Here is a 27074-nt window from a genome sequence, read left to right as displayed (position 1 = left end):
TATATCTTGGCTGTTTGTTACTCAAAAATAAATCATTTCTTTGGGTGTGTGTGAAGACTGTTACACAGTGCTGTGGAGGAAAAGTACAGATTGTGCTCTGCATGAAACGTTTTCCATCTCTGACAAATGTGTGTTTGCTGGTGTTGCAGGTCCCTGCAGTACGCAGCCGAATTGTGGCAACAGTTTATGTCAATATTTTCCATGAAAAAAATCTGACGAGCAAGCATACCAAAGTCGTCATCGAGCCTCCAACTTTCATCCACATCGTCCGGACTGATAAGCCCATCTACAAACCTGGACAGACTGGTAGGTGGAGTGAGTGTGGAGGTGTTGGAGCTGTTGTGTTGTAGAAGGAGCGATACGCTACTGCAGCGCCGTCTCGTCTGCACTGCTTACCCATTCTGCTGTGCTTGCACATTTTTGGTCTGATATATCTGCATAATGCTGAGCCACCACTTAATAACTTGATAACTTGAGGGTTGTTGTCCGTTCAGTGCACAGAAGAAGAGTGCTTTCCTAGAGAGAGGCTGTTTATATTTAAAGTAAGAAAGGCCTACACGCTGAGTGGGTGAAGAGAAAAGGAGTTTATTTGACCACTTAGTGCCGTCGAGTGCTAGTGCAGGCTGCTAACTCCTGAATAAGTCTGTGTGTCTAAGTGTGTGAATGTGTGTGTGAATGGGTGGATGACTGGATATGTAAAGCGCTTTGGGGTCCTTAGGGACTAGTAAGGCGCTATATAAATACAGGCCATTTACCATTTTTTTTAAGTCTGATTAAGATAAGATGATCTAGTGGAGTTTAACTTTTTTGGGTATTCTGCAACTCCTTATGACAGTAAAACAAGTTTATTTTTTAATAGCATTGCCATAGTGTTTCAGTAAGGACTCACGACGACGTTATGTTTCACGAGTAAAAATCAAAAATGAATTTGACCCATATAACAGTTTATAAACTGGTGTCAGTCTCAACAAAATGAGCTTGTCAGTCAGCTTCTATAAACAAGTTCAAAGCTATAACCACAAGAATACTGTAACATATATATTTTTACCTAAATCAATCTGTCTCATGCTTTCCATTTGCAGACACAGGTGATCCAATCAGAAGTAACATTACACTTTACCGTGTCACTGTGAAATCGGCTTTCAGTTGGTATTATTTGGCCAGCTAAGCCACGCTCGCCAAATCGCACGTGGAATAAAACATGGATGTAGCTGCAGCGTCAGAAAAATGAACCCGATGCAGAAGAGCCTTAAACCTGCATTCTGTCTGACGGCCACCAGGTGGCAATAAATTTAGTCTGTTTTGGAAATCAAAAGCTACGTTCACAGTGCAGGCGAAAGCGCATCAAATCCGACTTTTTTGACCCTATGCGACCCGTATCCGAATTATTAGGCCAAATGTAAATAACAAAATAACTTTATAACTTAGAGCAAAATTGGGAAACGTAAAGTCCGAAACAGTCAAAATACTGTTGCTCTGGGTCTAAACAGAGCGCGTTGTGCGTGACGTCTGCTTTTGCGCATGCGGCCGCTTTGAGCGTTCACACTAGAGCGCGTTTGCTGTCACATTTTATTTGTAGTGTGAACGAGCAGACAAAAAAAATCGCATTTGATCAAAAAATCGGAATTGAGCATCAAGACCTGCAGAGTGAACGTAGCCTTAGTCATACCACATTTGGGGGGCGACCGTGGAGCAGGGGGTTGGGAAGCGCGTCTGTAACCGGAAGGTCGCCGGTTCGATCCCCGGGCTCTCTGTCCTGGTCGTTGTGTCCTTGGGAGAGACCGCCTACTGGTGTTGGCCAGACGGGCAGATGGCGCCAGTGCCCGGCAGCCTCGCTTCTGCCAGTCTGCCCCAGGGCAGCTGTGGCTACAACTGTAGCTGCCTCCACCAGTGTGTGAATGTGAGTGAATGAATAATGGAGTTGTAAAGCGCTTTGGATGCCTTGAAAAGCGCTATATAAATGCAATCCATTATTATTATTATTATTATTATTATTATTTCAAAACGGAAGATCATTGGCTGTGTCATAGTCAGACCCGCCTTTCCTCAACACATCCATCTTTCGTAACCAATGGCAGAACCACTCAGCTCAAGCTGAGGTGACGTCATCAGTAGCTAATCCTTAAAGATGTTTTGGTTTTTTTTGGTTTTTAATGTATTGCCTCCAACAATAGGCAAATACATGTTAAGATATATTTTTCTGTGTAAAAAAGGCTAACAGCAACCGTAGACTTCTCCGATACATATTCCAGGTCACTGAAACTCGGGCGGTGTTGATCTGATCAGTTAAGTATCAGACAGGGTTGTTAATGAAGGCAACAACCGGTGTGCTACAGGGACAACAATGAGCCAACTCCAAAAGGCGAAAGGTTTCACAGCTGAAGGTCACTGACGTTTTTCCCTCTTCATCTTTTCTGACTGTTCCACTAGTTTTGAATTTGGCTAGTGTCAGTGTCACTACTGATACCTATGGAACTAGTGTTATTAGTATTCCAGTATTATAATTGTCAGGTCCACCGCAGGTGCCCAGATGAGCTTCAGGTTCAGCCTGAGCACATGTGACAGTTGTAAAAGGGTGTGGGCTAGCTGTGGAGAACATGCTGCCTGTAACATTGTTCTGCATGACTGGAGGCGTATCCATGGAGGGACACACAGACCTCGACAGCATCCTGACTGTCATTAGGAGCCATTCTCAGGCCCTAGACTGGACACAACAATGCCTGGCAGTATGAACTGATACCATGGACTGGCACCTACGTTCACCTGACCGAGATCCAACACCAACACCTCTGGGACATCATGTTTCAGGTGCAACTCACACTGTCCAGGAGCTCAGTCATTCCCTGGTCCGGATGTGGGAGGAGATCCTCCGGGATGTTGTCAGGCATGCAGACAAGCACGTGGGGGTCGCACAAAGTGCTGAGCACCGTTGCTGCATTTCAGTAAAACAAACTCGTCTTCACCATCATTCACTTTGATTTTCAGGGTTTTTCTTTATTCTGCCGTCTGCAGACTGATGATTCTCATTTCCATCAAACGATGGGGCATCCTTTCCTAACACAGTGACCAGTCTGTATCAGTATAGATATCAACATGATTTATTCATTTTCCCCACTGAATCTGACATGTGCCCCTAATTCATTAGAGTATAAAGAGAGACTTGCATACACTTTGCTTTGCTTCTTTTTAGTCCATCTGCTATCACCAGGATCGTTTTCCCTTTGTCTTCTTCTTCCTCTCATTATCCACTTGTGCAATAACTGAAAATACAGTATAGTAATGCATTTTTTTTTCTTTCTTTTAAAGTCAAATTCCGGATCGTCTCCATGGATGCCAATTTCATCCCTGTGGAACGAGTGGTACGTTTCTATCCACTTGTTCTCGTCTGTCAGAATCATGTGCCGCTGTGCCATTTGTGGAGTCATTTCAAGCAGCGAACTTGATAATGTGCTGTGATTTGTAGCAGGCAGTCAGTGAATCTGAAGAGTAAGGTCTATTTTGGTTCAGGAGAGTGGGAGGTGAAAGGAAGGCTGTTTGTTGATTTTGAAGACAGCGTGGGTGTGGAGCGCTGTGTGGAGTAGTGTGATAAACATGCTGTCAGAGTTCATTTGGCGCACACTACATTTGACCCAAACATCTGAATCAATAGCGGCTCAGGGCCTTTTCCGTTTTTGGACGAGAGGCTGAAAACACGACTGCACGCAGTCGACGTGAAATCCGTTCAGATGCATCACATGATGAAAGTAGCTAGCTTGAAGGTGGTAACTCCCACCAGCTGTAGTGAAGACGTGGCATTGTGAGACTTTATCTGCCATTATGCATCTGCTCTTTCCGGCACTCTGGAGATGTAAGAACGAAATAATTGAGGCCAAAATATCACGTGTGCCAAAGGTGTTACAGAGGAACACGGTAATAAATGAGCCGTGGAGGGGGACGTGTGTTGTTTGACTTTTATCGTCCAATTAGGAAATAAGACCTGGCAGTGGTGGTGTTGTTTCAGGGTGTGGCGCCTTCACATCTGTCAGCGGGACACTCAGTGCTATGTGCTTGCTGAGTAATTGGGTTCTGCTGTGTGATCTGAACCGGGACCTACATGCATACTGACTTGAAAGTCATTGCAACAGGAAACCTTACTGATATGTTTCTAATAAATTGTCCTTATTGTGTTAATTCTGTGTGCAGATAAACTAAATGTAAACTCTTCTGTTTTCCTTTCAGTATAAAGAAGTGGCGCTGCAGGTAAGAAACACTCAAATTGGCATCTCTTCTGGGAACTGCTGACATGTCTGTTTGGCTCTTTGAAAAGATTTTGCCATTTGTGCCTTCTGTGAGAGTAACGGCAAAGATGCAGGAAATGAGGCGATGGAGGGAGGGCTGTATGACATGTAATTAAAGTGCAGACTGCTCCCTGCACCCCCCCCCCCCCCCCCTTTTTCTTCTCTGGGGTGGTGCTGTTTAAGAAGATATCCAATCTACAATAGTCTGTTGTAGATTGGATATCTGCGCTGCATTGTTGTGAAGACTAAGAAGGACTTTAGCTACCTCTGAATCACAGACCTAATTACACAAGCAACCATCAGGAGGAGGACTATAATAGGTTCTTTTCTCCAAACGAGAGCTCGTTAAGATAAATGTCACTCCAGTCAGTTTGGGCGATGTTTGGATTGCACTGGTCCCTCCTGCAGGAGCTTGTCCTTCTTCCATGCCTGGCTCCAGGAAGCACTCTGGCATGCCCGTCTCAGATGAGGGATCATGTGTGTGTGTGTTGTTTTTTTTCTCCCCATGTCACAGGGCTGACCCACAATCCACAAAGAGCACAGATTTTCTGGTGGCTGGCTTGGAAACATCTCTGTGTGCCCCAGCAGAGGAGCTGGAGGCTGGAAGCTACGGCCTCGTTTGATTTGACATCCCTAAATAAATTCTCCTCTGTCTTTACTCTGTGTAGGATCCTAGCTCAAATCGCATTGCCCAGTGGCTGGATAAATCTGTTGTTGGCGGCATCCTTGATCTTTCACATCCCATGATTCCTGAGGCTGTACAAGGAAGCTACACCATCACTGCCTTGACAGACAAGGGAGAACAAATATCCCACAGCTTTGACATCAAAGAATACGGTGGGAGGGAAAAAATGAAGCATCTTCTCTTATAGACCGGAAATGATTACGAGCTCAGTCTATGTAAATTCTCAGCTACGGGGAGATCTGACTCTGTTTCCTTTGCTCTAGTTTTGCCAAAGTATGAAGTGAAGGTTCATCTGCCCAGTGTGATTACCGTCCTGGATCAGGAGGCAGCACTGAAGATTTGTGGAAAGTAAATGTCCCAGTTGAACAGAAACTGGTGTTCTTGTCTGTGTTGGTTCAAGGAAATCCACACTGTGAAGAACTGCAGCTGGGCAGCGCTGGTGCTAACAACATTGTCGTTTATTACAAAAGATGGGTCTGGATTTGTGGGAACAACAAACTGCCTGTAGCAATGATGTTTTCCTTATTTTGTCTGTACTTTGATATAATAGTACTTTTTACTAGAGGAATTTGAGTATTTATATAATTCATACTATTAACAGTGGCCAGCTGGGAAAAGGCAAAGCCTCTACAGGAAATGAAAGATCTGAGGCTGGCTAGACTCTGTACCAGTCATGTTTCCGGCAACAACTAACATGATCCGGCCGTTCTCGTTCCAACAAATCTCATCTTTGTATGTTTTCTTAACAGATACACGTATGGGAAACCTGTTATTGGTTCGGTGAAGGCACGGTTCTGCAGAAACGCCATCCGTTTCTTCTGGTTTTCATCTCCCCAAAACAAAGACCTCTGCAAGACCTACGAACTAACTGTGAGTGTTCCAGATGTTAACAGAGACGCTAACTGTACTGCAATCAGTCCTTTTCACTGATTTTACTTTCTTGGTGTTCACTTTCTGTGATCTTCTAGACGGATAAAAGTGGATGTGCTACACAAACTGTGAACATGACGGCGTTTTTCCTCCACAAGAACATCTACAGTGACACGTTTGAGGTGACTGCTGAGATGGAAGAGTATGGCACAGGTAGGCAGACTAAAAGCCGACTGTTCATCAAGGTAGCACAGCGAATTCCTGATGACCTGCAATCTGTATGCTAACTATCATCTAGGCGTCATTCTTAAAGGCTACGGGCAGACCAGCTTCACCTGTGACATCAGAACTGTCACCTTCGAGGATGTACCTGAGGCATACAAGCCTGGCATCCCGTTTGAAGGAAAGGTAACCAGACTCATCCTGCTGTCAGGACATTGCACAGCAGGATTCATGAGCTTTTCATCTGATCCTACCGTGAGGTGGACGTGTTTCTCCTGGAGCCCAAAAGATTCTAAGACGACTCTAGAATCTGGACGATGTAACACTGCATTTGTTACAATGTAACTAGATGTATGAAATAGTATTTAGGGATGCTTTGAGTCATGCAGAGGAAGCTAATCAAGGGCAATAACAATCATTATTATGGAGATGTGTGAGTCTTGTTACAACTTCTTACTCTGTCTTGTTCACAGATCAAAGTTGTTGGTCCAGACAACAAGCCTGCTGCCAATGAGCCAGTGTACTTGTTTGTTGGTAGCTCACTAAAACTAGAGCTCACCACAGACGTGAATGGCGTGGCTTTGTTTTCTCTGGGCACGTCTCTTTGGAAGGACAGTGTGCATCTGAAGGTTGGTTGCTGCCGCTGCCTGCACTTAAACATTCATCAGTTATAAGGTCGATAGACTGTGATTGATCACATCAGTCGTACTGATCATACACCCACGCTGGCCTACATTGTCATGAAATTAGTTACTTTTTAATATTTTATTATTTCCAAGTGTCTAACCCAGTGTTTCCAAACCTTTTGGAGCCACGGCACATATTTCACGTTAGAAAAATCACACGGCATGCCAGCAGCAAAAATATCACAAAAAGCATATTGATCATTTTCCCCGCACATCAGGTATAGCGGTATTGGCTCGGTTTGTCCCAGTTACCTTTTTGCTTCTTCTGACCACTACTCATGCTACGGCCTTCATCTGGGTCAGAGGTTTCTCCAGGACCAGGTCTACTTTTTCTTTCAAATATTTGTCTATTGCTATTATGGCTGCGCTGTCTCAGTCACAGCACGACTATTATGTAATTTCTTCTTCATCTTCTATTTTGCTGGCAGTTGGCAACAGATTTAATTAGAGCAGGTAGTTGTAGTCCTGTGGAAGATCATGTAATTGTTCTGCCCATCACGGCGATCACTTGGAGTACTAATCAGATGGAACCAGACAATCTTCCACGGCACACCTGATCATTTCTCACAGCGCACTGGTTGGGAAACACTGGTCTAATGTGAAGAGTAGGAATTTGATATTTGACCTCACTTTGTCAACAGGCGAGTTCAAAAAATACAACGGAGCATGACCATTATGTTTATGGTTTGAGGAGACCCAACTACAGGGCAAGCCACCACCATGTCACAGCGTTTTACTCCAAGAGTAGTAGTTTTCTGAAGCTCATGCAGGCCAGCAGTAAGCTGCCCTGTGACAGTGAAGCGACTGTGCGTGCCCAGTACATCATCCAGGGAGAGGAGCTGGAGAAAGGGCAGGAGGTCCTCGACTTCTTTTATCTGGTACGTGTAAGGGATTGTGACGTGACCCCACCCAGTGTTCATTGAAACACGATTTTGGTGATCTGCATGAGAATTGCTGTTTGTAGCTTCAGTCTAAATGATTTTTCTCTAAAGACTTTTGTGCACACGTTTGAGATGTATTGCAGATATACATAAACACACCCTCATAGTGACGTTTCCTTTCTGTCTTTCTTTGCAGGTGCAGTCCAGAGGTTCAGTAGTGCAGCATGGTCGTATCCCAGTGGCTGTCAAAGTGGGAATTGGTATGAACATGACGAAAGCTAATTTTGAAGTATAAGTCTGTGATTTTAGAGTTAGACGTCCTATGGAAAAAGCCCTTTAAAGTTGCATCAAAGCATGTAGGGGTGAGGTTGGGGTGGTAGAGCAGGTCATCCACTAATTTCAATATTCTACTATTAGCTATCTAGCCCTAATGTCAAAAAACTATTAAAGTCTGCATCAGTGCACTGCGTGAAATATACCTTTACTTATCATAAACAAGGCCATTTTATGTAATGCTATGCATCCACTTTGCAATGTGGAGTACAGTATAGGGCAGGGGTGCCCAATCCCGGTCCTCGAGAGCTACCGTCCTGCAGCTTTTAGATGCATCCTTGTTCCCACACACCCGAATCAAATGAATGGCTTGTTATCAGGCCTTTGCTAAACATGATGGCATGCTGAAGAGGTAATCCAACCATGTGATTCAGCTGTGTTGGAGTAGGGATGCATCTAAAAGCTGCAGGATAGTAGCTCTTGAGGACTGGGATTGTGCAGCCCTGGTATAGGGTGTCCAAAATGGTCCTCAGTAAATAGTGGTATATTTATATATAAGAAACATGGGAGGCAGATGACCTGTGATGACATGCGCACAGCCCTGCTTGCGCATGTAACCCTGTCATCACAATCATCGTGGCTCAAGAGTTGGGAGTTCGCCTTGTAATCGGAAGGTTGCCGGTTCGAGCCCCGGCTCGGACAGTCTCGGTCGCTGTGTCCTTGGGCAAGACACTTCACCCGTTGCCTACTGGTGGTGGTCAGAGGGCCCGGTGGCGCCAGTGTCCGGCAGCCTCGCCTCTGTGCGCCCCAGGGTGGCTGTGGCTACAATGTAGCTGCCATCACCAGTGTGTGAATGTGTGTGTGAATGGGTGGATGACTGGATGTGTAAAGTGCTTTGGGGTCCTGAGGGACGAGTAAAGCGCTATACAAATACACGCCATTTACCTCATTGAGAACACCTCTGGTGAGTTGGGCTAGTTAGCTCTGTTATCTGCTGACTTGAACTTAGCTTAACTGCCCATTGGTGTTGGCCTCTACCACACAGTTGGTGAGTAGGCTACCTGCAGAGCGCTAATTTCCAGTTTTCCTGTGCAGCCTTTTACTTTACGTTTTGGAATGGACTCCAAACTGAAGCGAGCAAATCAGAAATCTTCTGTTCGCCCCTGTCCTTCCCTGTCCTCAGGGTTGCGGTTTCTCTTTGCACGACAGCAACCAGCACGATGCCTGCCCTGTCTGCCTGGGATCTTCCACGCCATGAGAGTGTTGACGGAGCCCAAAGTCTGTTCCAGGTCCGCACTTGATCCTTTAAAGACGGGTGACATTTATGGAAAAGGTGCTGGGACGGACGGCTGTCACACAGCACGACCCTCACTTCTTTGTGTCTGGAGCCCCGGCTTCATCCAAGTCTGAGGACAAGGATTATCCGGTCGGTGTCCCCCACAATTAGCTGGGCTGACCACATGGAATATGTTGATGGGTTAACCGAAGACGAGCTGGAACCATGCAGGAGCGCCAGCATGTCATCATCTCCCCAGGAGCACGATGACATGCTGGACATCAGCCTGGACATCCATGGTTTGCCGGAGGATGAGCAGGAGAGCCCATTGTCGGTCCAATCTGCCGCTGCTGCTGCGTCGGTCGGCAATGGCGCAGAGGAAGCTGGCTTAGCTAACCCACCCCTATGGAGCCATCTCTGGCTGCTTATGTTGATTGCTAAGGGTTTGCCACCTAGTGTGATAGCGACAATTCAGAACACTAGGGCCTCATCTACTAGAGGCTTGTACGCTTACAAATGGCGAGCCTTTGAGCAGTGGTGCCAGGACCGCTACACTCTCCCATTTCAGTGCTCTATTGTGGATGTTTTGAGATTCCTGCAGGAGCTGCTGGATAAGGGCCTTTCATTTTCAACAATTAAGGTTTATTCAGCAGCTATATCTGCTTGTCATATTGGCTTTGACGGGGTGACACCAGGTGCACATCCCCTCGCCATACGTTTTCTGAAAGGAGTTCGCCAGCTGAGACCTGTGCTTAAGTCCAGTGTCCCTGCTTGGGACTTGACTTTGGTGCTGGAGGCCCTTTGTAGCCCCCTGTTTGAACCCATTGAGTCTGTGGATATGGAATTTCTTTCATATAAGACTGCATTACTTCCCGCTTTGGCTTCGGCAAAGCGAATGGGTGACCTTCATGCACTGTCTGTGCATCCCTGCTACACACAGTTCTCTCCTGATGGCACAAAGTCGTATTATCCCAAGATCATGCCTGCATCTTCTAGCTCAGTGGAGTTTGAGTTGCTGAGCTTTTGCTCCCCTCCTTTTGCACCTGAGGAGCAGAGGAGGATGCATTCTCTTTGTCCAGTGCGTGTGCTACGCACCTACATTGAGCGCACTCAGAATGTGCGTTTATGTGACCAGCTGTTTGTCTGCTTCGCTAATCCAAATAGAGGTAGAGCTCTGTCCAAGCACAGGCTGTCCCACTGGATTACAGAAGCTATCTCACTGGCGTACAGCAATAATCAGAATCAGAATCAGAATACTTTATTGATCCTGATTCTGATTATTGCTGTACGCCAGTGAGGGTCTTGCTTGGGGGTGAGAGCTCATTCCACCAGGGGGATGGCAACCTCATGGGCTCTTTTTAAGGAGGTGCCTGTAGTTGATATTTGTGCTGCAACTACTTGGACACTTTTGTGCAGTTTTATTGCTTGGACGTTACAGCCCCTTCGGTGGCTCATGCTGTCCTTTCTGCTGGGTCTAGCGCACACTAACGTGGTGGTGGTCCGATGCCAGTTCGGTGGCTGCTCTGCAGGGTGTGTATATTTCTCCCATACTTACGTGTTGTACCGTGTGAATCAACTGTAAGGGACGAACAGTTATATCTATAACTTCTGTTCTCTGAAGGAGAGGAACGAGGTACAACACAAGGTGGCCCCGCTGAGCAGCATGGCTCGGTGAAGAGTGGCTATCGAACTGAGGGATGACTGTGATGACAGCGGCTATATGTGCAGCCGGGGCCATGTGCGTGTCATCACACGTCATCTGCCTTAAAGGCGTGAATAAAGGTTTCTTCAACTGGGACACACAAGGGCGTGATATCCCATACTTATGTGTTGTATCTCATTCCTGTCCTTCAGGAAACAGAAGTTATAGACATAACTGTTCGTTCTTGATTATCTAATTATATTTTGCAAGTTTAGCTTCATGCTAATAATGTAGCTTATTTGCTCATTAGTCACGTGACTCAATATTATCTTGTTTATTTTGATAATTGCTGCCATGCTTTCTTTGGTTCTTCCTCAGTCAACAAAGGGGAGATGTCCGTGCCGCTCACTCGGATGTCAGACCTGGCACCATTTGCCCAGGTGGTAGTTTACACTTTGATGCCCAGTGGAGAGGCTGTTGCTGACAGCCATGACTTCCCTGTTCAGCTCTGCCTCAATAACAAGGTAGTACATTACCACATTAAGACCTCAAAGCCACTTGGGAATGTAGTGAAGGATGTGTGCATTTTAGAGAGCTAACATAAGGATAGACAGGCTTAATCTGTTTTCCGCCTCGGTATCTCCCACACAGGTGTCTCTGAAGTTCTCCTCCCTCCAGGAGCTTCCAGCAGAGAGGACCACCCTCAGTCTCAAGGCTCACCCTGGCTCCTTGTGTTCTGTTAGAGCTATTGACCAGAGCGTCCTGCTGCTCCGGACTGAGCAGGAACTTACTGTCAGCTATGTACGACAATCATTCGTCCTACTTTGATCCATATTAAGAACACTACCATTACTATAGTTTGGTTTTGTAACATCTTCTACTTTCTACACCACTCAAAAAAATTAAATGCGTAGAAATAAGAAAATACTGGAAGACCTGTTGGCTCTTAATCAATTAAATATTCAAGGTAAAAGTTCTTGAAGTTTAAAAGTATCTGAACAAACTAACATACATTGAAGTAGAAATATTGTTTTTAATTGCTTGATGAAAATCCTTTGCTTTCACATCCATCGACATCAACCGATGCAGTGTTTTCTCCCTTGAGCTGTTTCTTTGGGCCTTTACTGCCTTCAGTTGCTGCTTGATTGTGGGCCTCTCTGCTGCTGGTTTTGTCTTCAGTGTCTGACTTCACCACTGAAGAGTATCTCATTTCTTTACCTTGACAAGTCTTTGATTGTTTTTGCAGGTATTATCCATTTGCCCTAATCTGATCTGTTTTCTGGCATTTGGCTGAATCTGAGCATAGAGTGCAGTTCTGTACACTTCACAATTCATCCTGCTACATCTATCAGCAGTCACATCATCAGTAAACATGAATGGCCCAGTTCCTCATGGCCTCCACCATGTTTGACAGATGATATGGTATGCTCCAGATCCTTATTTGTTCTCCTTTGGACTTTTCTCTTCTGGTCATTCTGCTACAGGTTTGTTGGTTTCGTCAGTCAAAATACCTGTTTAGGGTCTCGTACATGTCTTCTAGTCAAGTCCAATCTGGCCTTCTTGTTGAGTGTAACTAGTGGTTTGCATCTTGTTGTATACCCTGTATTTCCATTCATGAAAGCGTCTACTGATTATGTACTTTGACAATCGACGGTCTACCGCCTCAGGATTTCTGTCGATACTGCTAGATGGTGTAAAAGGTTTTTCTTAACCAAGGGAACAAATCTGATCATCAGCTTCGGTTGTCTTCCATGGTCTTTTGGTGGTGTTGACCTAGCTTTTATTATCTATCTATCTATCTATCAATCTATCAATCAATCAATCAATCAATCAATCTATAAATAAATCTATAAATAAATCTATAAATAAATCAATCTATAAATAAATCTATAAATCTATAAATAAATAAATCTATAAATAAAAAAAAAAAAACACCCAGCACGCCCCTGCGGGCGGTTTATCCTTCAAGCTCGGGTCCTCTACCAGAGGCCTGGGAGCTTGAGGGTCCTGCGCAGTATCTTAGCTGTTCCCAGGACTGCGCTCTTCTGGACAGAGATCTCCGATGTTATTCCCGGGTTCTGCTGGAGCCACTCGCCTAGCTTGGGAGTCACCGCACCTAGTGCTCCGATTACCACGGGGACCACCGTTACCTTCAGCCTCCACATCCTCTCGAGCTCTTCTCTGAGCCCTTGGTATTTCTCCAGCTTGTCGTGTTCCTTCTTCCTGATATTGCTGTCATTCGGAACCGCTACATCGATCATTACGGCCGTCTTCTTCTGTTTGTCTACCACCACTATGTCCGGTTGGTTAGCCACCACCATTTTGTCCGTCTGTATCTGGAAGTCCCACAGGATCTTAGCTCGGTCATTCTCCACCACCCTTGGGGGCATCTCCCATTTTGACCTCGGGACTTCTAGGTTATACTCGGCACAGATGTTCCTGTACACTATGCCGGCCACTTGGTTATGGCGTTCCATGTATGCCTTGCCTGCTAGCATCTTGCACCCTGCTGTTATGTGCTGGATTGTCTCTGGGGCATCTTTACACAGCCTGCACCTGGGGTCTTGCCTGGTGTGATAGACCCCAGCCTCTATGGATCTTGTACTCAGAGCTTGTTCTTGTGCTGCCATGATTAGTGCCTCTGTGCTGTCTTTCAGTCCAGCTTTGTCCAGCCACTGGTAGGATTTCTGGATATCAGCCACCTCCTCTATCTGCCGGTGGTACATACCGTGCAGGGGCCTGTCCTTCCATGATGCTTCCTCGTCTCCCTCCTCTTTCTTGGGTTTCTGCTGCCTGAGGTATTCACTGAGCACTCGGTCAGTTGGGGCCATCTTCCCAATGTATTCTTGGATGTTCGTTGTCTCATCCTGGACTGTGGTGCTGACACTCACCAGTCCCCGGCCCCCTTCCTTCCGCTTAGCGTACAGCCTCAGGGTGCTGGACTTGGGGTGAAACCCTCCATGCATGGTCAGGAGCTTTCTTGTCTTTATGTCAGTGGCTTCTATCTCCTCCTTTGGCCAGCCTATTACCCCAGCAGGGTACCTGATCACGGGCAGGGCGTATGTGTTGATGGCCCGGATCTTGTTCTTACCATTCAGCTGACTCCTCAGGACTTGCCTGACCCTCTGCAGGTACTTGGTGGTTGCAGCCTTTCTAGCGGCCTCTTCATGGTTCCCATTTGCCTGCGGGATCCCCAGGTACTTGTAACTGTCCTCTATGTCTGCAATGTTGCCTTCTGGTAGTTCAATCCCCTCAGTTCTGACTACCTTCCCTCTCTTTGTTACCATCCGACTACACTTCTCCAGTCCGAACGACATTCCAATGTCATTGCTTTATAGCCTGGTAGTGTGGATCAGTGAATCGATGTCTCGTTCACTCTTGGCATACAGCTTGATGTCATCCATGTACAGGAGGTGGCTGACAACTGCTCCGTTCCGTAGTCGGTATCCGTAGCCAGTCTTGTTAATGATCTCACTGAGGGGGTTCAGGCCTATGCAGAACAGCAGTGGGGACAGAGCATCTCCTTGGTAGATCCCGCACTTGATGGTAACTTGTGCTATGGGCTTGGAGTTGGCCTCTAGTGTTGTACGCCACATCCCCATTGAGTTCCTGATGAAGGCTCTTAGGGTCCCATTGATCTTGTACAATTCTAGGCATTCCAGTATCCAGCTGTGGGGCATTGAGTCATAGGCCTTCTTGTAATCAATCCAGGCAGTGCACAGGTTGGTCAGTCTGGTCTTGCAGTCTCGGCTGATTGTCCATAGGTCCCCCCCCCCCCCTGAATAGGATGAGGGACATATGGATATATATATATATATATATATATATATATAGAGAGAGAGAGATATAGTCCTTCGTTGTTAAGAATGCACCAAATTGGTCATTTGGCCACTGCTGAAGTTTTTATATCTGATAGGTTTATTTTGTTTTTTCAGTGAAATGGTGGCTTCTTTTATTTGTACAGACATCTATTTGGACCTGGATTTTGGGACTTCCTGTGTGAAAGTTGAACATTTGGAAACGACTCTTTATTTTAGTAATTAGCAAACAGGCCTTGCCTATAAATTGTATAGTCACTTTTGAGTCTTTGCGGATGGATTCACAATCATACCAAAAATCATAGTTAAAAATTAAAATCATCTTGAGGGCTGTGGATGATGCAGTTTCCCTGATTCCATCTCTGTCTGCTCTGGCTCCTGGGGGGCTGTGGCCATCACCTCCAAAACCATCTTTTTTTTAGTCTGTAGTGTTATTTCTCCAGTGCATCTGTTGTCACCTTCATTTGCATCAAAGCAAATATATATTTTATAATATGCCTCATTCACCCATTCAAACCCACTAATACAAGCACTTTTTTCCTACACCTGAGTGCTCCTAGAGAGTAGACAATCTATGTAAGTGGTTTGCTGCTAATGGATGATAAGAGAAAAAGATCACCGCTATCACCTCACCAGGCTCATGTACAGATGTGTTTTCATGCAGGTATATAGTCAGCTGCCTGTGGAGAAGCTGTCTGGGTACTCCTATGATGTTGAGGACTCAGAGCCATATCCCTGCTACCCCTTGCCAGTGCCAGATATGGTAATAGATGCAGATTTGGAGACAGCAGCACCGCCAACAGCACCACCAGCACCGGCCATTGTGAGCGACAATCTGGGAGCACGGCGAGAAACGCGCTCGATCTACTATGGACCAGGCAGTCAGAAGAATGACGTCTACAGCATCTTTAAAGTAAAACATTTGTTCATCTAATCTGATGTCTGACTGAAACTACACAGTAATGTCTCCTATTAGCTGCAGAAGACATGATTCAAGATTCAAAGCGTTTGTTGTGATGTGTACAAAGAAAAGTCAAGTCAAGTCAACTTTATTTGTCAATTCTGCCACATGTACAGGACATACAGAGAATAGAAATTTCGGTACTCTCAAACCCTAGTGATTTTAAAAAAATGCAAATAAAATAATTAAAAAGTAAAAATTTAAATAAATACAATACAATTTTACGTATAACAAAAAAAAAGCTATGCAATATACAATATACAATATTCAAGTAAGGAGGCAGAGTAGTGCAAATAGTGCAAATGGAGATTTAGTGGTATGCGGTAAGAGATAGTGTAACAACAAAGTCTTATGAGGTAATGGCAGTCCAATGCTCCACAAAGTGACTGGTAACTGGTGTGTGTGTGTGTGTGTGTGTGTGTGTGTGTGTGTGTGTGTGTGTGTGTGTGTGTGTGTGTGTGTGTGTGTGTGTGTGTGTGTGAGTGAGTGAGTGAGTGAGTGACAGAGATCAGTGAGACTGTGGAGGGGAGAGGGGAGAGGGGGCAGAAGCTTTGCATTGGGTGCGTGGGATCAGCCGCTATGCAAAGGGATTTTTTAGTGAGACGGGTGCTGTAAATGTCCTGGAGGGAGGGGAGAGAGACACCAATGATCCTCTCTGCAGCTCTCACTATGCGTTGGAGGGTTCTATGACAGGACGCATTGCAGGCTCCAAACCACACAGTGATGCAGCTCGACAGGATGCTCTCGATGGTGCCTCTGTAGAAAGTGTACATGATGGGGGCTGGTGCTCCTGCTCTTCTTAGTTTGTGGAGAAAGAAGAGACGCTGCTGTGATTTCCTGGCCAGTGCTGTGGTGTTGTACGTCCAGGAGAGATCCTCTGTGATGTGCACACCCAAGAACTTGGTGCTGCTCACTCTCTCCACAGACGCTCCGTCAATGGTCAGAGGAGCATGTTGGGTGTGCATTCTCCTGAAGTCCACAACAATCTCCTTCGTCTTCTCCACATTCAGAGAGAGATTGTTGTCAGCACACCACGTGGCCAGGCGTCTCACCTCACTTCTGTAGTCGGTCTCATCCCTGTTGCTAATGAGACCCACCACCGTTGTGTCGTCTGCAAACTTGATGAAGAGGTTGGAGCTGTATGATGAAGTGCAGTCATGGGTCAGCAGAGTGAAGAGGAGGGGGCTCAGCACACATCCCTGCGGGGCCCCCGTGTTTAAAATGATGGTGCTGGATGTATTACTGCCGACCCGTACTGCTTGAGGTCTTCCGGTGAGGAAATCCAACAGCCAGTTGCACAGTGAGGTGTTGAGCCCCAGCTGGACCAGTTTTTGAGTGAGCTGTTGGGGGATTATAGTGTTGAATGCTGAACTGAAATCTATGAACAGCATTCGAACATATGAGTCTTTTTTGTCCAGGTGTGTGAGTGCTGAGTGGAGTGCAGTGGAGATGGCATCATCGGTTGAGCGGTTGGGCCGATACGCAAACTGGAAGGGATCCAGGGAGGGGGGCAGGACAGTCTTGATGTGTTGCATGACTAGTCGTTCGAAGCACTTCATCAGGATGGGAGTAAGTGCAACAGGACGGTAGTCATTAAAGCAGGAGGGAGATGACTTTTTTGGAACCGGAATGATTGTGGTGGCTTTAAAACATGTGGGGACGACAGCCTGGATGAGTGATATGTTGAAGATGTCTGTGAAGACATCAGTGAGTTCCACTGCACAGTCTCTCAGTACACGACCAGGAATGTTGTCAGGACCCGGAGCTTTACGTGCATTGATCCTGCTGAGGGATCTCCTCACGCTGTCCGGGGACAGAGTCATCACCTGGTCACCAGGAGGGGGTGGGGTCTTCTGTGCAGTGGTGCTGTTTTGGACTTCAAAGCGAGCAAAGAAAGTGTTCAGCTCGTTCAGCAGGGGGATAGTACTGTCACAAGTCTGTGGTGGGGGCTTGTAATCTGTGATGGTCTGAATGCCCCGCCACAGGCTCCGTGAGTCTCTGCTGTCTTTGAAGTGATGGGATATTTTCCTGGAGTACTGTCTCTTAGCCCCTCTGATGCCACGGGAAAGGTTGGCCCTAGCTGTCCTCAGGCTCGCCTCGTCTCCATCTCTGAAGGCAACATTCCGAGCTTTCAGCAGCCTGTAGACCTCTCCTGTCATCCATGGTTTTTGATTGGCCCGGACAGTTATGGTTTTCGTGACTGTTACATCCTCAATACACTTGTTGATGTAGGCAGTAACAGTCTCTGCATTTCTCTGTACGATGAAATTCTTTCTCTGCTGTCCACACATGGATGCCGGATAATATGTACAAATAGAACTAGAACAGATAAATACAAATAGTATGAATAAATAAATGGAGACAAAAAATTGAAGTATTAAATAGATTTGTGTGCAAAAGAACTATGAGCTTAATATGCTGGTTTGATATGTGAGATGTGCAAAAATGATTATTACTGTTAGAATAGGTCAGCGGTTCAGGAGTCTGATAGCAGTGGGGAAGAAGGAGTTGTTGAGTCGAGATGTTCTGGATTTCACACTTCTGAACCTCCGCCCTGAGGGCAGAAGTGTAACCGGTCCGTGTTGGAAGTGTGTGGGGTCTTTGAGGATGGAGGCAGCTCTCCTCTGGACTCTGTGATGGTAGATGCTCTGCAGAGAGGGGTCCTGGTGATCTTTGCAGTTATTATCACTCTCTGCAGGCGTTTGCGGTCCATAGCAGTAGTGTTGCCGTGTCCAGGTGAGGTCCTCACTGATGTAGACGCCCAGGTATCTAAAGCTGCTCGCCCTCTCCACACCAATTGCTGCAGTATCGTCCGCAAACTTCAGTATGGTGTTATCCCTATTGGAGACGTACAGGGTGTAGAGGATGGGACTGAGGACACAACCCTGTGGAACGCCAGTGTTTGTAATAATGCTGGTCCTGTTGCCGATCCTGACCGACTCGGGCCGAGTGTTGCCAGCTTGTGAGTGAGTTTGTGTGGGATGACCGTATTGAAGGCGGAGCTGTAATCAACAAAAAGTACCCTGATGTATGAGTCTTTGTTTTCCAGATGGGAGAGGGAACAGTGAAGAGCGGCAGTGATGGGGTCTGACGTGGAGATCCAGAGTGTCTGGGATGTTACACCACTCCCTTAAAGCACTTTGTAATGATTGGAGTGAGTGCAACTGGTCTATGGGGAGGCGTTGGGTGAAGGTCTGTGAGGTCTGGAGAGGTCTCGAAGTGGGTGTAAAGTCCATTGAGGTCATTCCGTAGACCACCTGCAGAGCTGATGGTGTTGATGGCGGCCCTCGCCACATCCGCCTGGGGTCAGCAGAAGAGTAGAAGCCATCCAGCTTCTCTCTGTACTGCCTCTTAGCCGCTGTAATGGCTTTCTTCAGTCCCTACTTCGCAGCTTTGTACTCCGTCTCATTCCCTGATCTAAATGCGAGAGACTGAGTACGCATGTGTCGTACCTGACTGTTGATCCAGGGCTTCTGTTTGGGGGGGACTACCTGACGTGTGTGGTGGGCACAATATTGTCAACACAGGCGCTGACGCACCCAGTCACATATTCAGCATAGTCCTGTATGTTGACAGAGCAGTTCTCCTTGGTGGCTGCAGTTTGAAACACATCCCAGTCTGTTTGAGCAAACAGTCCTGTAGGATCCTCTCAGTCTCTGGGGTCAACAGTTTAACAGGTTTGATGACGGGGTTCTTTGTTTCAGCTTCTGCCTGTAAGCTGGGTACATGAACAAAGAGATGTGGTCAGACTGTCCAAAGTGGGGGCGTGGTGCAGCCCTATATGCACCACATATGTTACTGTAAACATGATCCAGGGTGTTCTTGTCAAGGGTAGGAATGGCCACGTGTTGGTGGTATTTTGGGAGTACAGTCCGTAAGTTGCACTTATTAAAGTCACCGGTGACGATAAAAACAGCATCTAAATGAGTTGTCTCTAATGCGCTGATGACGTCATGGAGTTGGCCGAGCGCTGCCGTGGAGTCAGCTTGCAGCTGGATGTAAACAGTGGCCAAAAACACAGCTGAGAGCTCCCGCTGCAGATAGTAAGGGTGACCTTTTAGGATTAAAAACTCCAGTGAACACATGGAATCCCCCCCTCAAGTCCGGTGGAAGGTTAAAGTCCGGACGATTGTGTGAGTTACCGATGTCCAGTAGTGCCTGTCTCGGATATGTTAACAGCAGGGCTGGACTGGGACAAAAAATCGGCCCGGGCATTTTGACTAGAGACCGCCCCACCAAAAATGTGATGTCATTCAGGGGAAAACCGCAAAGGATTCTGGGAACTTGTGGCAAGAGGTACTAGCGCATGCAGGCTTTCAATTGAACTCAGTTACACAGCGATAAAAAGAAACACAAAAAATGGCAAGAAGCTGTTGTATTATTAACTGCAATAGCCGGTGTTGTGCCAAAAAGTGATTGCTGGTATTTAAATTGCTATGAGTAACTTGTTGGGCTATAATATGTGAAACATATGTCAAATGCATCCCTCATGGATGACATAAAGTCATCTCTCCATCTCTCTCTGCTGCTCTTCTGTCTCCTCTGTCACAGACTTCTCCACTTTTGATGATAAATCTGCCTTTTTGAGATTTTGAGGAGTTTGAGAAACTAACCTTAAGCATAAAATAAGCGGGTCTCTCCTCCTCTTGCCTCCCCTTTCCCTTATCCACCTGCTGGCCTCCACCACTTGCTGATGTTGCTAAATCTGTGGAAGCTATGCCATAGCTACCGCCAAACAATTCAGTTATTTTTACACATTTGGCAGCGTCTGCCTGAAGGGCTTGTTTCTTTTTGGCCCTAATTTTTTCTGCACCTCCTTTCCTTTTTTTGTTCTCCATTTTCTTTAGTTCGTCTATAAGATTGCTAAACAAGGGGGAGGGTGCATCCGACCTGCTCGGCTGTAATTGGTCCAGCCCAGAGTCGATCATGACCAATTGGCCAATCCAACACCTTTCATTATTTACACACTTCCAAAAAAAAAAATTGATTGGCCCATAAAAACAAAAAATCGCCAGCGGGCCGCTGGCCAGTCCAGCTATGGTTAAGAGTGCACAGCACTTATCCAGTGCAAAAAGAACAAAAAACAAACAACAAGTTGGCATCTGAGAGTGGAGCAAGCAAACACGTCTGCCTGGAGGGGCGCCAGGATGTTTTAAGTAATGTCATATCTATCTATATGTCTATCTAGATATTCATATGATCTATATCTAGATATCTTTTTTTTCTCTGCAGGTCTTTCACACTCTTCGAACCAAAGTTTGGTATCATTTAGCTGTACCGCATCCTTCTTTCCAACTGTACAGTTTTTGTTCTTTGGGGTTGTTTTTTTTTGTCAATTTGCCACTCTTCTTCCTTCTTTACCTGTTTCGGTTTCTCTCCATCTATCTCCAAATCCTCTTTTGTGTCTTTGTCCTTGTATTTAAAAATAAATAAACAAATAGCATAGTTGTTATGCCAATGTTGTTTTATTTTGTTTATTACTTATGACAGCAAAAAACAAGAAACAATCTATGGTTTTACTATGACTTGTTTTTCTCTTTCTCCACTTCTAGGAAATTGGACTCAAAATTATGACGAACTCTGATGTGAAGAAACCTTACAACTGCGACGAACTGAGCTTCTATTTCAGTGTAGAAGATAGTAGGTCACTGCTATTCTCTGTTGACTCCAATGCCCATTGATACAACCTTAGGAAGAACTGTTGTTTTTACAACTTGTGTAACTGTAAGATTTATTTACACTTGCAAAAATAGTAAGTGAATCTCTTCTTTTCAAAGTCAAAGTCAACTTTATTGTCAATTCTGCCACATGTACAGGACATACAGAGAATAGAAACTTCGTTACTCTCAATCCCTAGATAAAATAGAAAATGAACATTTAAATGGAATCGCCACCATTTCTGGCTTGCTTTCTTTAATGGGTTCTGTTCTTTGTCCGAGTATGACAAATGCAGTCTGACTAATCAAACTCAATCAGTTATACTGTTCATGTCTTCAAAGCTCCTTACTTTACTAACATGGTCTATGGTCTGAGATCCCTAATATAGGAGTTTCCTAGATAGAATGAGATGGCTAGATATGAAGCTAGGAGTTACAGGCAGTACAGCCACAGCAGTTTTATGTCTGTATGTATGTTTTGTGGAATGCATCAGCAAAAAATTGGCAAACATGTTAGCAATACCAGTAACTTTAAACATTTGGCTTCCTTCATAAGCCATTGCTTATAAAGGAAGCAATGGCTTATAAAGGGGTGGCTGTAGCTCAGGTGGCAGAGCAGGTCAGCCACTAACCAGAAGGTCGGTGGTTCGATCCCAGGCTGCCTCCTGACTGCATGCCAGATATCCTTGGCCAAGATGCTAACCCCATGTTTGCCTACTGGTGGTGGTCAGAGGGCCCGGTGGCGCCAGTGTCCGGCAGCCTCGCCTCTGTCAGTGCGCCCCAGGGCAGCTGTGACTACAATGTAGCTGCCATCACCAGTGTGTGAATGTGTGTGTGAATGGGTGAATGACTGAATGTAGTGTAAAGCGCTTTGGGGTCCTTAGGGACTAAGTAAAGCGCTATACAAATGCAGGCCATTTACCATTGCTACAAGGCTAACATTAGCATTTAAACTATTACTATTCCTGTCAGCTAAATAAGGAAAAAAAAATAGACTAACTGACTAGTGTAAAACTAAAAAACACTCAGGTAATCAGTTAGATTTGAGAAATGTTTAATGGAAAATGTCAAAAAATAATAACAAAGGCATTTAAAAATCATTTATCAAATTCTTACCATAGATTAACAGATTTAATCTATGGTGCATCTCGACAACAATGTGTCATCTAAAGGCAGATGGCTACACAACATTTAGGACACAGTAATTTACCGGCGTGGGCATCAATTTAAATTGTAACAATCAGGTTAAATGATTAATAAGTCTGGTATCACCTAGTGACAGCAGTGAGAATTAGTTGGCTATTTGTGCACAGCCCTATTTTACACTCATAGTCACTCATATCACACCGGATGCGTAAAATCCATGAAAATATATCCTGAAATTTTTTTTCTGGACTCGGATATCCTTAATACAGCCGTTCAAACCCACCACATAATTTCACTGGATGAATTTGTGGTATTTATTTTTTTCAAACTGAATTATTTTTTTCCAAGTTTTCACATGCGAATAAACAGATCTGACCAATCAGACCACTGCATTTGGCAAAAAGTTACCTCAGACGTATAGCTACATGTTGCTCCGGCTCCCTCGCCTCGATTTCTCTGCCTCCACATATGTGGTCTCAACTCTGCCAAAAAAGGGTTCAAACTGACACTGATATCCTGAAAAATGTGCAAAAGTGGTTGTGATACAACTTAGACTCCTGTATCCAACCATGAAATTGTCCTTGTTGCTGTCTTCTCTTGAGAATTGGATGAACTCAGAATCCTGTTTACTTACTGTTTACTCTTTTCCCTCTCTAAGGGTGGGTAGCTTGTCTAGTTTCAGTAACGAGGTTATCAGTTATCCATCCATCAATTCATCTTCTTCCCCTTATACGGGGCTGGGTCAAGGGGATGGCAGCCTAAGCAGAGAAGCCTAGACCTCTCTCTCCCCCGCCTCCTTTCAGCTTGTCCCCTCGGCAAGCTGGAGGAGGCTGGTGTTCCCAGGCCAGCCAAGAAGTATAATCCGTCCGGCATGTCCTGGGTCTGCCTCCTTCTGATGGGACATGCCCGGAACACCTAGCCCAGGAGGTGCCCAGGAGGCATCCTTGTCAGATGCCCAAACCACCTCAACTGGCTTCTTTCAGTATGGAGGAGCAGCAGCTGTACTGTGAGCTCCTCCCAGATGGACAAACTCCTCACGGTATCCTTCTGCATCACTACACAGCATCATCTGTCAATCTCCCGCTCTCTTCTTCCATCAGTTGTGAACAAGACCCCGAGATACTTGAACTTCTCCACCTGGGGCAGGAACTTATCCCTGACCCAGAGTGGGCACTCCACCCTTTTCCGGGTGAGGACCATGGCTTCAGATTTGGAGGTGCTGATTCTCATTCCCACCACTTCACATTTGGTTGCGAACTGTTCCAGTGCAAGCTGGAGGCCATCACCCGATGAAGCCAACAGAACCACATCATCTGCAAAAAGCAAAGATGAGATTCTGAGACCACCTAAGTGAAAGCCTTCCACCACTTGGCTACACTTAGAGATTCTGTCTATAAAATTTATGAACAGAATCTGTGACAAAGGGCAGCCCTGGTGGAGCCCATCACGCACCAGAAACAAGTCTGACTTATTGCTGGCTATGCGGACAAAGCTCCTGCAACGGTTGTATAAGGATTGAATGACCCGTAGCAATGGGCCAGACACCCCATAGTCCCGGAGCAGCTCCCACAGGACACTCCGAGGGACACGGTCGAATGCCTTTTCCAAGTCCACAAATTGCATGTAGACTGGTTGGGCAAACTCCCATTCAAGTATTGTCGAGTGGGTAAAGAGCTGGTCCAGTGTTCCACCACCAGGACGAAAACCGCATATTTCTTCCTGTGTCCGAGATTTGACTAACGAATGGACTCTCCTTTCCAGCACCCTGGCATAGACTTTCCCAGGGAGGCTGAGGAGTGTGATTCCCTTGTAGTTGGAACACATCCATCCTCCTTGAAGATGAGAACCACCATTGCCATTCCAGAGGTAGGCCCCTGATCTCCACGCAACATTATAGAGACATGTCGAACAAGACAGTCCTAAAACGTCCAGAGCCTTCAGGAACTCAAACCTCATCCACCCCAGGCGGCCTGCCACCAAAGAGCTGTTTAACGGCCTCAGTGAATTCTCCCCCAGAGATAGAAGAGTCATCCCACTCGTCCCCAGAGGTGGCCTCCGCCCCTGACTGAAAATGACTCAAGGGTTCCTCATAATGTTACTGGAGGCTAAGGTAAAGCCATCTTAGGGTCAAATACAATAAAGTTTTAGCTGAATTTAGAAGCAGAAAATTAGAGGTCATCCAGGTCTATATGTCTTTAAGACATTCCTGCAGTTTAACTGTGTTATCTGGCATCATGGACAGATAGAGCTGGGTGTCATCTCCATAGCAGTGTAACCCAGGAGATGCTACCCTTTTCCCTGGGGTGGAGACAGGCAGACCGTCCCCGAAGGCCCCGCATCCCAGACCCCAACCAGACGGCCAACTCCTCCTCCCAGCCCCCCGCCCCAATGGCTAACAGAGAATGGGGGTGTGTGAAGACCCCATACCTCCCTCCGCCCACTCATATGAGGTGTTGCTGCGTGCTGTTCTAAAGTGCATTTAAAACACGGGAGGGCATGGTGCTTCCTGCCAGAGAGCAATAGGTAACGGCACGGCCCCTCCTGAAAACCCTCAATGCCTACATGTATTTAAAATTGAGAGGTGCCCACCTCTGAATTTCTTCTTTCAAGAATTATTCAAGAATTTTCAAGAATTTTTGAGATAAAAAGCAAGGTTGGAGATCTGCGTATAATTAGCTAAGACAGCTGGCTTTTCAAGTAGTGGTTTATTTAATGGTTTAATTCAATTTTATTTAATTACAGCTTAAAGACCTGTAGTAGATAGCTAATTATTAGAGATAGAAACATTACATAACACAGAAGGCTTTATCTGGAGAAAAGGACTCTAAATAAATAACAATGGTACTGAAAGTAGCTGTACATAATGCCATATCTGTGAGATGATTACGAGTATTTTTTTCACTAATGGTTAAAATTTTATTTAAGAAATTCATGAAGTCATTACTAGTTAACGTTAAAGGGATGGTTGGCTCAACAGAGCTCTGACTGTTTGTCAGCCTGGCTACAGAGCTGAAGAGAAACCTGGGTATTTTCTTCAATCAGTGATGAATAGTAAGATGTTCTAGCTTTACGGAGGGCCTTCAGGAACTCAGGGCAAAACCTTATCCACCCGAGGGGCCAGCCAAGGAGTTGTTTAACTGCCTTAGTGACCTCACCCCCAGAGATATAAGAGTCGCCCCTCTCGTCCCCCCACCCTGCTTCCTCCGCGGATGATGTGCCAGTGGGATTAGGGAGGTCCTTGAATTATTCCTTCCACATCCTGACATTGTTCTCAGTCGAAGTCAGCAGCGCTTCACCCTCACTATACACAGTGCAGGTAGAGCACCGCTTTCCCCTCCTAAGTCACCTGACAATTTGGCAGAATCTCAGTCTGAAAGGCAGTCCGAAAGTCTTTATCCATGGCCTCTCCAAACTCCACCCACACCCAAGTTTTTGCTTCAGCCAGTGTTGGTACTTACTGCTGATACTTATTACCTGCTTCTGAAGTCCCACGGGCTAACCAAGCCCGATAGGACTCCTCCTTCAGCCTGGTGGCTCCCTTCACCTCTGGTGTCCACCATTTGGTTCGGGGTTTCCATCACGACAGGCACCAACCACCTTGCGGCCGTGGCTCAGTGCAGCGGCTTTAGCAATGGAGGTGCTGAACATAGTTATTTCGGACTCAATTTCCACAGTCTCCCTTGGAATGCTGTTGAAGCTCTGCTGGAAGTGTGAGTTGAAGATCTCGTGGACCAGGTGTTCCCAGCGCACCCTCACTATACGTCTAGGTGGCAACTCCAGACTGAGATGGAGTCCAGCCCCTCTCCAGGAGACTGGTTCCAGAGCACAAGCCGTGGTTGAGCTGAGGCCACCAGGGAGGTGACATTCTATGTCCCGATCACTAGTTTTAGAAGTCGGGGATCAGTCTGCTAGGGCCTGGCTGCTGCCTGACACACATTGCACCCAACCCCTACCTCGCCTCGTGTAGGTGGTGGGCCTACAGGAGGATGGTCCCTTTTTCGGGCTGTGCCGTCCGGGCCTCATGGACTAAGCCTAGCCACCAGACCAGGACCAAGTTGACATTTACACAAAAGCCTCCTGACAACATGGCCCCTGGGATCCCTGGACACACAAACCCCTCCAAGATAACAATTCATGGAGGGGAGGTTATCAGTTATTTTCTTTATAAATGAGGAAAGAAAATAACTTAGTTCAGGGACTTTATGCTGATGGTAAATATGGGTCACTTTCCAGATGCTTCCATTGTTTTCTTTCACATTCACCGCCATACCTGTCCTTCCACATTATTATCTTTATTTCCTTTTCCTCCCTATTAGCATTTCCTGTTCCTCTGCTGTGCTCAGGGCAGTTGGGATGCTACACTGACTTTACCATTTGGTGGTGATGGTATTAGAAAGTACAGCCTATCCCGGTATTGACTTCAGTTGGCATCTATATATTTAGCTGAAAGCCCATTTTGGAAAGTCTAGCTTAGCATAGCTTTAGTTGTTTTTTGAGAGAGTGTAAGATTTTTTTTGTGTGTTTTTAAATCCAAGAATTTGTTAATTGTTAGAAAAGTACATTTTTAATTAGTGGAGAAATATTAGCTGAATGCATAAAACACTAAGTGTACCTTTTATCCCTTTTTCCAATTTCTTTGTAGTTTTTCCGAGCTGTTGTTATGTATTAAGTGCAGGAAGC

The 27074-nt window shown here is 45.8% G+C and overlaps 1 protein-coding gene across 1 annotated transcript in view; it reads left to right on the top strand.

The window, feature by feature from the left end:
* Positions 1-27074, top strand: part of LOC101483810 (alpha-2-macroglobulin) — a 66094-nt gene that overhangs the window by 3804 nt on the left and 35216 nt on the right. The window contains exons 3-17 of the mRNA XM_012915736.3: positions 150-306; positions 3307-3359; positions 4219-4239; positions 4946-5114; positions 5226-5310; positions 5712-5832; positions 5931-6045; positions 6131-6240; positions 6528-6683; positions 7382-7618; positions 7818-7881; positions 11191-11336; positions 11464-11613; positions 15295-15543; positions 21144-21231. Coding sequence (XP_012771190.2) covers positions 150-306; positions 3307-3359; positions 4219-4239; positions 4946-5114; positions 5226-5310; positions 5712-5832; positions 5931-6045; positions 6131-6240; positions 6528-6683; positions 7382-7618; positions 7818-7881; positions 11191-11336; positions 11464-11613; positions 15295-15543; positions 21144-21231 — 1921 coding nt within the window. The remainder of the gene's footprint in view (positions 1-149; positions 307-3306; positions 3360-4218; positions 4240-4945; positions 5115-5225; positions 5311-5711; positions 5833-5930; positions 6046-6130; positions 6241-6527; positions 6684-7381; positions 7619-7817; positions 7882-11190; positions 11337-11463; positions 11614-15294; positions 15544-21143; positions 21232-27074) is intronic.

Source organism: Maylandia zebra, linkage group LG14 (assembly GCF_041146795.1).
Source record: "Maylandia zebra isolate NMK-2024a linkage group LG14, Mzebra_GT3a, whole genome shotgun sequence".
NCBI classification, from domain to species: Eukaryota; Metazoa; Chordata; class Actinopteri; order Cichliformes; family Cichlidae; genus Maylandia; species Maylandia zebra.
Note: the sequence above shows the minus strand (reverse complement) of the source record. Positions and strands in the feature narration are given on the sequence as shown.